The sequence below is a fragment of the Phytophthora sojae genome, assembly GCF_000149755.1.
Source record: "Phytophthora sojae unplaced genomic scaffold PHYSOscaffold_7, whole genome shotgun sequence".
Taxonomy (NCBI): domain Eukaryota; phylum Oomycota; class Peronosporomycetes; order Peronosporales; family Peronosporaceae; genus Phytophthora; species Phytophthora sojae.
This window is the reverse complement of record NW_009258121.1, coordinates 1,370,694-1,383,178: the sequence shown is the minus strand read 5'-3', so window position 1 is coordinate 1,383,178 and position 12,485 is coordinate 1,370,694. Positions and strand designations below refer to the sequence as shown.

Here is a 12,485-nt window from a genome sequence, read left to right as displayed (position 1 = left end):
AGTAGCTCGTCCTCGGACTCGGCATAGCCCAGGATGTCATCTAGCCACGCTAAGACGCCGTTGCCCAACAGGTCGCCGAAGATTTCTTCGACCACTCCCTGGCAGTACGCGACAGCATCGGTGGCGCCCATCGGTACGCGCGTCGGCGTGTACATGCCGCGATGGGTGATGAATGTGAAGAGCTCTTGCGAGTCTTCGTGCAGCGGCAACTGCCAATACCCCCGGAACCAGTCCAAGGCAAAGAACACCTTGGCTCCTTCCAAGCCGCCGAGGACGACCTCCAGCACGGGCATGGGCCACGGCATAACCTCCGTGCGCTCATTGACGACTCTGGTGTCAATCGTCATTCGCGGGTCGGCCGTCGGGTCCGAGTCCTGCTCCTTCTTGCGGACAATCCGCGGCGGAGACGCCCAACGGGAGCGATGGTTCAGAAACACCAGCCCGAACTCCAGCAACTTGGCCGTGTGGCGGTCAAGAAACGCCCTGTCGTCCGGTGAGTAGCACCTTGGCTGCGCCTTCGTGGGCTGCGCGTTGACCTTCACGCGCACTTGTAGCGGCGCCACTTTCACCGACGGGTCGCCCCCAAACTCCAGACGAAAACTGTCCTGGCGTCGCAGCAGGATCTCCCGCAGTCGCTTGACCCCCTACCCTTCGCTCGTGCCGCCGCGAGCTTCGAATCCAACATGTCGTGCACGGCTGAGGAGTCATGCAACCGGAGCGATGGCAACGCCGTGCGGGTCTCGTGTCTCTCCACAGCATCGGTATTCTCGGTGGCTGTCGCGTGGGCTCTTGCGCGCGTCTGCATCCGGCACATGCGCTGGAGCGCCGTTGTCTCGGCGTCGTCCCCCACTTGCTCTTTGTCACCAAGCTCCCACTCCGACTTAGTGCCTCGAGCACGCACGAGTAGTTCGTCGGCCGAGTAGCCGAGCACGGTCATGATGGGCCGCCCCAGCGTGAAGTCCTGCGACGTGTGCCGTCTTCCACCAGGCAAGCCAAGTTCCTCAGCATCAAGGGTCCGGCCGACGTGGCTAACTTCACCTCGCGGAACGTTACTGCCTGATGGACGACGAAGACCTTGCCTCCGATCGGCGACAGTGTGCGCAGCGGAATGTCCGCCAAGAAGACCGGTGTTCCGCGGGCCTTGATGGCGTCCACGACGACCTGGGCGACCAACGACTCGTCGGCCCCCGTATCGAGGAGGAGAGCGTGGACTTTCAGTCCATCCACTCGCGCTTCAACTGCGCCTGATGGCTCTGTCGCTGCCGCAACTTCATGGCCAGGCTCGGCCACGGTCTCGACTCGACGCAAGGTAGTTGTAGGAGCCGCACGCCGCGCGCGCAGTTCCGCCAGCAGGCGTTCGGCCTCACCGGGTTGGGTGTCTGGGCAGCTCAGGACTTGATGCTGCGTCGAGCCAGGCACCGCGAGGTCGTGCGACGCCGTCCGGCCCTCCTTTTCCGACAGGCGGGCCTCCAGCTCCGCCACCACGACCACCTGCGCCTCCACGTCCACTCCGGCCACCTCCACGTCCAGGTCCGTGACGTTGAAGCGGTTGAGGATGGCCTCCATGTCGGCCTGCAAGTGCAACATGCGACTCTCAGGCTCCGGCCTGCATCTTCAGGGACTTCATGGCCGTGTCGATCGACGCGTAGTCCACGAAGGTAGGCACCAGAGCCTGGCGAAAGTAGTCCTTCACTGCTCCTCCGTGATCGTCTCGGGTGAGGCTCCGCTGAACTCCCAGCGAGCGATCATGCGTCGTGCATCCGTCTCGATACACGCGCTCACGGGCATGGCCAGCGCTGCTGTCCACTCCGTCTGCAGCGCGTTCACCTTCACCAAGTAGCCCTCGTACTTGTGCATGAAGTCGCGCCGGTCTTGCATGGTGCGCCCCGAGTACATCGGGGGCTGCGGCAGCGCCGGCGCCGCCGCGATCCTTCCATCCCTTGGTCCTTGCCTCGGGCTCGCCGTAGGCATCTCGGCGTCCCTCGCACCGTGGCCTTCGTCGTCTCTGCGCTCGAAGGGGTTGGGGATCAGGATCTCCAGGTCTGCCGGACGCGAGGGGGACGGTGCGCTGTCCAGCCGCATCGCCGCCGTACGTTCAGCCAGCCTCTCGTCCGAGTCGGCCATCTTGTCACGCGTGTCTTCGTGTCACGCGGAGTCTGCGCCTGCGCAGCACAGTACTAAAGTCTACTTTGATCTGTCTGCTCAGATTACACAAGCTGTGCTAATCCCAAACTGACATTAGACTCTTACTGTTCTCTGTGTTCTGTGTGTTCTCTGTGTCCTACAGGCTCCGAGGGGGGGGGAGCGCACATCCCGGAGGCCTCCAGCTGCTGGATCTTGACTTCCGGGTATCAGATACCGCCGGATCAGATGGTACCTTCGTGAGTAGCACTTGGCTACCAAGTGCAGCTCGTCAAAGAAGGTACCATAATCGAGCATACGCGAGCTCACTTGCACCCCACACTCTCCCTTCTTTTCATCAAACACTGCCCACCACCAAAACACACATGTTGCAAATATGGTGAACCCCCGTCCAGACAGGACTTCGTTTAGGGGCACCACGTTGCGGTCGGAGGAAGCGTAGGAGAAGGATACGGACGGAGGACTTTGACAGGGACTCCGCCAGGCGATACTGAGCTTGTAGACGTTGTTGGCAGGACTTGTGCAATAGAGGGAAAATATCAAAGTGTGTATTGTGGGGGCTCGCTAGCTCTACCTACTGCCGAGGGTCGCGAGATCTTCTCGAGTGGTTTCGAGGTCTCGGCTCGAGTGGCTTCACGATCTTTGCCTTTAGGGTCGTCCGTTGCTTTCTTCTACAAACTTACCTTCACGGAACAGTTTAGTTCCGTGACACGACCTCCGTTGAAGTAAACTTCCCCGCTCGAAATATTGTTGGACTAGTCGAACTCCATTCGACCCGTGCTTGGTTCTTGAACGAAGTCGCTCTGATGATCTTGTCGGCAAATTGTTGGCTCGTCGATGGTATTCGCGAATGAGCCCTGGTACTGACAGCAAATTGAGGTCGGCTCCCAGGTAACATCGTCACTGCGACCCACCCACTTGCACTTGTACGTCTCCTTGCCCTCTTTTGTGATGCGATGGTCCAGAATCGTCTCGATCAGATGACCTTCTGTGCCGTCCTTGAGTCGAACCGTGGGGATGGTGCTGTCACGCTGAGCGCCGGTAGTGTCTTTCCGGAATTTTTTCAGCACCATGGTGTGGAAAACCGGGTGAATGCCCAACTCCTTTGGCAGATTTAGCTCATAGGACGCGCCGTCGTGCAACACTGCGATAACTTCGTAGGGCCCAACCCACTTGGCTGCGAATTTTCTCCTGACCGCCCCGACCGTCACTGGGTTGAAGTTCTTGGTGGAGATCAAAACCATGTCGCCCACGTCGAATTTATGGTCTCGTCGCCCTCGATCAGACAGAAGCTTCATTTCTTCAGCTCCCATGCGAACCTTGGCCTGTAACTCTCGGAGGATCTTGTCCTGCTGTTGTACAAACGCCACTGCCGGTGTTTTTTCGAGGTCCGCAAGTTGAGTATCTGCTGGAACGCGCGGGTTGTACCCAATATCCGCGTAGAATGGAGACATGCCGATCGTCGCCTGGTACTGGCGATTGTAGGCAAATTCTGCCAGCACCAAGTGGACATCCCAGTCGTTCTGATAGCCGCTTACATAGTGCCGGAGGTAGGTTGACAAGATAGCATTTGTCCGTTCAACTTGCCCATCCGTGCGCTGGTGGTGAGCCGTTGCCAGATTCAGCTTGGTCCCCAGCAATTTTGCGCACTCTCCCCAGAACTTAGACGTAAATTTGGAGTCTCGATCCGACGTGATGTCTGCTGGCAGTCCATGTAGACACACGTAGTGATCGATAAAAAGTTTTGCCAGCGATTCCGCAGATATGTCACTCGCAGTTGGTACGAAATGGGCCCTTTTTGTCAGTCGATCTGCAACGACCATGATTGAGTCGAACTCGGTGCTTGTCTTTGGTAGACCCGTCATGAAGTCGATGCCAATCGAGGACCATCGAGCCGTAGGGACTTCTAGTGGGTGCAGTAACCCTGGAGGTTTTCCGGGCCGCGACTTGTTCCGTTGACAGGATTCACACGTCGCCACGTACTCTTTTACGCGTTTCTGCCATTTTCTCCAGTAGAAGCGTTCGGCGACAGCTTGACTTGTCTTTTCAACGCCTGGGTGGCCTGCTGTAGCAATGTCGTGTAGTTCCCAGAGGACCGTGTTCTGGATCTCGATGTCCTCGGCTGGGATGAAGATCTTTAGTCGCTCCTGCGTGCGATACACCACAATTTGGTTCTTTTCATCGAACACAAATGCGCCTGGCGCCTCGACCTCCTTCTGAACGACCCAATCTCTGGTGATCCCTGTACGCCGCTGAGCTCTCCGTATTAGTGTCATTAGTGTAGCTGGTTTCAGACGACGGACTGCACATATTGCCGTTTGCGTTCGGGTTCGTTATCTGGGTTTCGCTCATATTGACGCTTGCGAGCAGACCTCAATTGATCAGCTTCAGGATAATCCCTGCTTGTCCTTTGTGTGCCATTGTACTTGTAGGTGTGTTTGTGCTGGGAGGGTTGGCTCTGCTCGACGCGCTCAAGAGCCTGACTCTCCTCGTGCTGATCCACCAACTCCAATAGAAACTGCAGAAGTGCATCAGCAGCCTCGCTTTTTGCGCTCGATAGCGACGACCCTTGCCTGCGAGCAAGCGACAGCGTCTTTATAGTCGCCACAACATCAAAAGTAATGTTACCAGGATCTCCAAGAACCCTCTTCTGGAGCTGCAAACACAACAACGCTGTAGTGTTAGGATAATATTTTTTCTCTCTAAACAACCCCATCTCCGATATTCAGACTTACCCGCACAATGTTTTTGTCAATGAGGTAGTTGAAGACGTCGTCCTTGACATCTCGAGTGCAGTTGGCCTTGCAGAAGCCGTACTCGCTCTTTAAGTACTCCATCATCTCGCCGTACAGCTTCTGGTGCTCGGCCACCTCTGCTGTCAGTTGCCAAAGCGCTTCTTTGGCGGATTTTCGATCCCTTGAAGCCGTGACATCGACCGATACGGGCCCGAACCGAATGAGAGCCCTGTACTCCAAGTGTCCAATCTTTCGTATCTTGCTCAGAAGCTGGTCAAATAATTATGACAAAAACTTACTGTCAGTCGCGTGCTAGAAAATAAAATCAACAACAGGAAGAGAAAGTTACCTTTAGCTCCTCACTCAGCCTGATTTCTTGGTCCTTCAGTACCTCCGACAATGGTATTTGCTGCAGCGACTGCACGATATTTGACCCGAGCAACGTTCGCAGGTAGACTCGACTCTCCCCCACTCCAGCAATTTTGGGCTTGGGTGCTTTCGGAGCATCATAGCGCTGCGCCTCTGGAGTAGAACCTTTCACATCTGGGGCGAAAGTCACTCGTTTCTTCGAAGAATTTTGCTGGAGATCCATAGCGAAAGTGACCCGCTTCGTTGAGGCATTCCTTGGTGCTCCAGGCGCGCTGCTCCGACGCAAAATTGAAGTGAGACTCGAATTTGCTGGGGAATTGCGGCTGTAGCTGTCGTTAAGCGGTAACTTTGGCGATGTCGTCTGGTCCACCACGTTCTGCGGCAATTGGTGCGTTTGCGTCTTGTTGACTACGGTAACTCCCTCTTCTAAATTCCTCTTAATGCCTGCATACCAGTCGCGAAACTTGGCTGCAAACTGGAATTTCCGATCCTTCATCACGGATTTTCTGGTTTCGCTGCTTATGATCTTGACTTGAGCAATTCCCTCGCGACCTGCAACTGTTCCGCTGCATCTTGGCCCTGCGCAACGAGCAGCTCGTACCTTGGCATCAATAGTCCACAGCTGGTGTCTACCTCGTCGAGAATCCGCAATATCCTCCCTGGCGTGCGGCCCAGCCTCGGATCATCACGCACAGTCGCCTCCATACGCACAAAGCGGAACACGACGGTCTTCTTGCCACTCTTGCTCTGCTCCTGCTTGACACTAGCCTCTGCTCCTAGCGTCGCTACGTCCTGCGCCACCTCCTTGAGACGGTCCCCCGTCCCGATACCAACCAAGTAGTCGCCGGCTTCAATCGTGCAGATGGGGTGGCTGTAGGTTGATCTGCCCGCCACGCTGTCCTTGCACTCCATCGGGAAGCGTGGGGGCTCGCTCGTGGTCTCCGAGACTTGAAACACGTGCGAGCCCACAACGGCAGCGACGCGGAGGCCGAAGTTGAGAAACTTGAGCTCGTCAACTGCCTCACTAGGCAGCGAATACTCAACCTCGAAAGCACGTCCAAGCGACAGCAGCTTCCGAGCCGCCAGAGCGACCTTCACACGCCAGAGACTCAAGTTCTTGTCGAAGGCGATGGCTGCCGCCATGCTTTTGGGGGCGACAAAGAGATGGTACGAATCGCAGCTTCCCAGTTTTAGGTTGGCATCCCCGTCAGGTTTCACAACACACAAGCTGCCATAAGGGGCATGAGTGTATATGGCAAATACTAGTAGCATAGTACTACTTGCTGCGTGGCCCAGACCTCGACGGCTTCAAGTTCTGCCCGGCGAGTTGTGTTCTTCAGTGAAGAATCTTCACACACGCCGTATAATTCAATGGCCGTTGTGAAGCCATGGGCGACAGGGTGCATCAACTGGCAGAAGCTGCAAGTTCTCCAGAACTCGGCAAACCATTACGAGCTGAAAGTACGTGACTCGGTGGTTGCAATGATTTGCGGGCTGGTTAAACCTGAATTTGCTGGCTAGAGGGCAAAGCTGAGCGCGCCCCAATCGACGATGAACGCTGGCGAAGGTGGCAACGGCCAATTGCCTCGCGATTGTCGCTTTCGCTTAATGAGACTCGTTCGCGAAACGCAGTGCGAGGTGGAGGTGGTCAAGCCTGTCCTGGACGAGTTGGAGGTGCTGCGTTTGTGCCGCAGCTTCGGCGTGATGTCGTCTGTGAACCCCAAAGACTTCGAATTTGGCGTGCTCCAGGCCGGAGAATTCGACGAGGATGTCATCCCTTTCCTCCGCAATGGTCTGTTCGGTGAAGCAAATAATAGTAAAGTGAAGTTCAAGGCCGTCTTCGGCAAGCAAAATGAGGTTGCATCCGCTCTGGTCGCTATGGGCGCGTGCTCGGCTGAGACGGCTGCATCGCTAAAGAAGCCCTCGGAAGGGGTCTACTGCGCCAAGATTCAAGGTGGCGGCGGTGAGTAGGTTGGAGCTGTCGAAGAAGACGTCGCTGGACTCGTCGTCTTCTCGTGGATCCAAGACGAACTATTTGAACCGAAAGCACTCCGCGACACTCCTGCGTTTGTGCTGCGGTTCCTCACCGTCTTGGCGCCAGACGTCGTGTGCTGCACATCGAAGTCGGACCTGGTGAGATTGAAGACTGCCATGACCGAGTACGAGAAGCAGCAGGACGAGAAGCTGTCCATGTACTCGGTCTCGTTCCATGTCGAGAAGCAAAATGACAAGAAGGACGCAACCGAGTGCAAGCAAGTGAGCTCTGTCGATTTGGGGGAACTTCTGGAAGGGTCTTCGGACGCGTGCATGCTGAAAGGGAGCTATCCAGCCATTGCAATGACAAAAACAATGGAGTCGACAGTCCGGAGCGACCCATTCCGACGAACATTTCCAGCGAAGGCACAGGTGTCTTTCGCAGCTTGGTTGAAGGCCGAGTCGCAGCACTACCGCATCGATTTGAGTGGAACTATTGGGCGGTCACCAAAGCTCTGCGAGAGCATTCTCCGGGAGTTTGACGTGTGGCCTGGTGAGAAGGTAAAGAGCGCTCGCAGTGCACACTCGAAGCAGCAGCAGGAGAAGTACGAGCTCAATCTGCAGCACATTGAGGATGACATTGCGCAGCAACGGCTGCTCGTGGATGGCGCGTCGAACGCGCTCTTTCAGCTCAGCCCTGACAATACCGCAGATTCAGCGAAAGCTCAAGCTTTGCAGAGATACCAAACTTTTCTTGAGTGGGTCAGATCGACGGACAACCGGAAGATTGATCACAAGTCACGACTGGCGCTGGACATCCCTGTCCGCCTTCAAGTCGTCCAGACTGCTCTTCCCAAGCTTTACGCGCAAAACCAACGCGTTGATCTTGGCGAGTTGTTGGAACTGTGTGCCACGTCCAGTAAAGAGGAGTTTGACCAAGCCGTTGCTAACTGTCGGGGGTCTGGCCAAGGTGAACGACGTATCGCTGATGCAGAATCGCTTATGGAGAGAATGGCTGAACCTTTGTCCGCGCTGCGGTCGAAGTGGGTTCTCGTAGTTGAGAACAGGCTGGAAGCAGCTAAATCGGCCAGGCTTGAAGCTCTGAAGCGGAAGCAAAAGCAGAAACAGAAGTCGGATCTGGACAAAGTCTCGCGACAGATCGTGCAAAACCAATTCGATGAGTTGCGCGAGGGTTTACTCGCAAAGAATGCGCTGCTACTGAAGCTTACTGCGAGTGCACAGAAGGGGTTGATCTCTTGTGAGGGCACGAGGGAGGTGCTAGCGCCCGCCACCGCGTTCAACGAGATCGCGAAGCTGGAGATTAATGCAAAGGCGGACAATACCAGTGGACGGGTGGAGGTTCATGGCCAACACTTGTTGAACCCTAACGAGAAGCACGTTGCGATGTTCACTGTCAAGGTGCGATCGGCGGTTCAAGTTGTTGTGGGGAAAGAGCGCATGTGCATTAAGCTGCTGCAATTCCCTCGTGCCTGCGAGGTTCGGCGCTCTCCATTGGCAAAAGAGACCATCATACGCACGTTTGGAAAGCGCGCGTCTGTCTGTGACTTTGACGCTCGGAGTCGAGTAATCGCGTTCCTATCGGAGGACTCGGTGGGGATCTACAAGTTTGACGAGTCATTCAAGAGCATGGAGCGCGTCAAAGCGGTGGAGCTGGGAATGTGCTCGACGCTGACGGCGATGCCCTTCACCGACATCTTTTTGTTGGACAATGCACTGTACGTGACGGATTCCGGTGGGTTATCACAAAGTATAGACACCCATAGTGACCAAACTTCGACCGTCATCGAGGCCTTCAAGCATAAATCTGCCGAGACGAACGCCTCTCGTAGCCGACTTATGGGCTTCGCTGATAATCTCGCGCATGGGACTTTGTCGCTAAAGCCGACTGGCGATGGGTCTTTTGTCGCAGATCTGTCGGTCATTTCTCGCGAGGATTACCGACAGCTGCCAACTCTGCAGCTAGACAAGAGCTTCCTGTCCGAAGGAGTGAGCGTTCAGTGTACTGATGACACGGTGTTCGTACTGGACCCCGTGGCGCGGCAGATATCTATCTTCTCTATCCACGTCAGTGTCAGGAGCGGGTCCTTCCGGGTTCGAAAGGATGAAGACAAGAAGACCTCAGGAACGGAAGCGAACGGCGGTCTATGTCTGCGCAAGCAGCACTGGCTGTACACGTTTTACCACGTCTTCGAGAAGTTCCCAGTAATCGGTCTGCTGGACGATGAAGCCAAGACTCCGGTGGACATTCTCGTGACTTGTCTGGTTGATGCAGATGCTGGTGGTCCCACCGCTCTTGAGGCTTGCCACGATTTCCTTTCCTTGGTGATGAGCGATCTAATGGCGCTCAACAAGGAGCTGAGCGGATTGGATTTAACGAAAAATCTCCGCGTTCAGCGTGCCTCGCTGTGTGAAGTCACGGCGGTGAAGCCTCTGGATTCGTTTCTTCAGACGCTTATCACTTTTCTACCGATCCAGATCTGCCGCACAGAGGCGAATGCACTGACCGTCCTGGTAGACGGAGTGGACCAACCGCCCGATAGCCTTGACGCGGAGTTTTCGACGTGGGAGTCGGCGGATATCGCCGAATCCATCCGCTTTGGTCTCTTGTCTCCGATGTTGCGAGCTTGGGAAGGTCGGTGTGTGGTTATTACGTCCATGGGGAAGTAGTCGACGGGCAAGAGCTACTTCCTGAACCATTTAACGGGGTCCTCATTCGCTATCGCAGGGAACCGGTGCACGGATGGAGCCTGGATGACGCTACGCATCATGCAGAATGTCATGTTTGTGATTCTCGACTTCGAAGGACTGGGGTCGTTTGAGCGGACGGACCAGGAAGATGTTTTCCTTGCGATATTGAACGCCTCGTTGTCCATGTTTACGGTTTTCCGTACCGAGATGCGAATGGACAAAGAAATTGACGGTCTGTTCACGATGTTTCAGAAGGGAATTGGCCTTCTGAAGGACAACGAGCGTCTTTTTCAGGGGATGCTGTACATGAGCGTGAAGGACATCAATCCGGACGATGGTGGAGGCGTTGTTTCCGAGTTTCAACGCAAGATTCAAGCACTTTTGGAGGCTAACCCGGACCAGAATTTCGTGACGGAAATGTAGTCGGGCCAAGTGACCGTCAATTGCTCGCCCCCCTTCCGATCCACGGGATACAATGATTCGCTTCGCCATGCGCGTCAATGGATTGAGCAAGCAATCAGCGACCAGAAGCGGTCAAAGGCGCGGAGGTTCAAAACCGGTCGCTCGTTCCACGACACTATTCGTCTTGTTCTGGCGAAAATCTCTATCTTGGATTGGACTGGAGTCAACGAGGGGTCCGATAAACTGCAGATGAATGATCTCCTGCGGAAGTCGCCAGGCGTCATCCGCACTGGGTGCTTGATCCCTTTGGATTATCACTCAAAGGATGAAAGCCCGCCGCAGTACATGAAGCAGTCGGTACTGTGCCAGGCACGAAGTTCGGTCTTGTTGTGCTTGGACGAGCTGGGTCGCGACCATGCGAATCTACTACAAGGCTGGAACAGTGTTAATCAGCAGGTGTCCTTGCATGGAATTACCGACGAAAGTATTGACTTTGGCCCCTTCGTCTGCGCTGAGGAGAGAGAAAAGTTGACAATGAGGCCGTTCACTTGACGCTCGTGGCACTTTTCCGGCGTTACCTGGCGAAAGCTGAGAAGGGCGAGTTCGATCGAATCTGCGCGAGCGACTACGACAACTTTAATACTTTCCTCTCGTTCTTGGTTAGCCGTCGCAAGGCCAAGGTGGCGCTTTGGGTGAAGGATTTCTTGGGGGCAGAACGATTCGTGGATGAATGGGAGAAGATCGAGCAGACGCACCTCTCTCCGTTCGAGGCGCTTTTCAAGAGATGCGTCCAACGCTGCAAGAAGTGCCAGCTCCAGTGCATGCGCCCGGCTTGCCATTCCATTGAGCAGGACCACGATTGCGGAATGAATCGTCAATATGAGCGAAACCCAGATAACGAACCCGAACGCAAACGGCAATATGAGCGAAACCCAGTGGACGCCGACGCGCTCGCAGCTTCTTCGTCGTATGAGAATATAGAGCCAAAGCTACTGGTGGAGAGAGATGCAGCAAGCCTTTTCACTGAAGATCGCAGTGGAGTTAACCAGAAACGTGAAGCCGTTCCTCGCACCGAAGATGAAGCTGACAAGACAAAGGCAGAAGTTTATCAGAAGCTGCTACGGCTTCTGTTCCTCGATCGGGACAAGGTGATCGGAGCTGTGAGAGGCATCGTGTGGGATTTGAGCGCCAAGACGGAAACAATTTCGCTTCCTTCGGGTTTTTCGGTAAGAGCTCTAAATCTAACCTTTGTTGTTGTATGGTTCTTACATTTTTTTACTGTTGCATTGATTCAGATCTGCCGGACAACGACGAAAAAAGAAAATGGAGACGTTAGCTGTGTGCTCTCAGTGACCGAGAATGTGGTCGACGAGGCTTGTGGCCGAGCAATGTCTGCAAAGGATGCGCTAGATAAAGCCATCTCGACTCTCGTCAGCAGATTGGATCAACTTCTCAACATGTGGGGGCTGTTCCTCGCTACCTACAACAAGCGTCTTGTGCAGAAGACGCGCTGGGCCAAACGACTCAACGAGAAGCAGTTGAAGGCGAAGAAACTGGAAGCCGGCAACGAGACGCAGTCGAGCAATAAGGACAAGGTAAGTGCTTGGATTTATTCCTTGAATTGATATTATTGTCAGTTAATCCTTTTGTATTTTGTACTACGCGGCTGTAGGTCTCGATCTCAATGAAAAAGGCCCCTCCACTCAAGGCTTGCAGCATTTACGTGCGTGGAAAGCTGGCCATTTCGGCCGCATGCTTAAACAAGAAGGATGCCAGACGAGCAGCGAACGAGACGTGGCGCGACATCCTGGAGGAGCTCAACAAGATCAAGGGCTTGTCGAGGACTCGAGCCACCAGTTCGACAGCGGTTAACCAACCGCGTCCTGCAGCACCAAGTCAAGTGGAACGAAAGACCAGCCTCGTTGTTTGCAGTGACGACGAGACTGACGGAGATGACGACGACGACGGAAACCTCTCTGACGACGGACCGTAGTTAAGTGTATACAAGTGTATACGACGAGCCGTTAGTGAAGTGAAGTTGTGTGTTTTGGTGGTTGCCAGTTTTTAATGATAGTGCGGGGTTTGCAAGTGAGCTCGCTTATGCTCGCTTACGGTACTTTTTGAGCTAGCACTTGGCATCAAGTGTCATAGAGG

General features: G+C 54.9%; 4 protein-coding genes across 4 annotated transcripts; 2 read left to right on the top strand and 2 right to left on the bottom strand.

The window, feature by feature from the left end:
• Positions 1–1,214: 1,214 nt before the first annotated feature.
• Positions 1,215–2,124, bottom strand: PHYSODRAFT_317259 (hypothetical protein; the record flags this gene model as incomplete). The annotated part of the gene is made up of 3 exons (XM_009533943.1): positions 1,215–1,298; positions 1,525–1,606; positions 1,694–2,124. The coding sequence occupies 3 exons, from the start codon at positions 2,122–2,124 to the stop codon at positions 1,215–1,217; spliced, it is 597 nt and encodes a 198-aa protein (XP_009532238.1).
• A 2,720-nt stretch (positions 2,125–4,844) lies between these two features.
• PHYSODRAFT_250534 (hypothetical protein) lies at positions 4,845–6,389 on the bottom strand (the record flags this gene model as incomplete). Its single annotated transcript, XM_009533942.1, has 4 exons — positions 4,845–5,017; positions 5,177–5,189; positions 5,227–5,457; positions 5,940–6,389. The coding sequence occupies 4 exons, from the start codon at positions 6,387–6,389 to the stop codon at positions 4,845–4,847; spliced, it is 867 nt and encodes a 288-aa protein (XP_009532237.1).
• A 465-nt stretch (positions 6,390–6,854) lies between these two features.
• Positions 6,855–7,978, top strand: PHYSODRAFT_317258 (hypothetical protein; the record flags this gene model as incomplete). Its single annotated transcript, XM_009533941.1, has 4 exons — positions 6,855–7,200; positions 7,225–7,324; positions 7,385–7,723; positions 7,933–7,978. 4 exons carry the CDS (start codon positions 6,855–6,857, stop codon positions 7,976–7,978), a joined length of 831 nt encoding a protein of 276 aa, XP_009532236.1.
• Positions 7,979–11,788: 3,810 nt separating this feature from the next.
• PHYSODRAFT_250687 (hypothetical protein) lies at positions 11,789–12,324 on the top strand (the record flags this gene model as incomplete). Its single annotated transcript, XM_009533940.1, has 2 exons — positions 11,789–11,926; positions 12,004–12,324. 2 exons carry the CDS (start codon positions 11,789–11,791, stop codon positions 12,322–12,324), a joined length of 459 nt encoding a protein of 152 aa, XP_009532235.1.
• Positions 12,325–12,485: the final 161 nt, after the last annotated feature.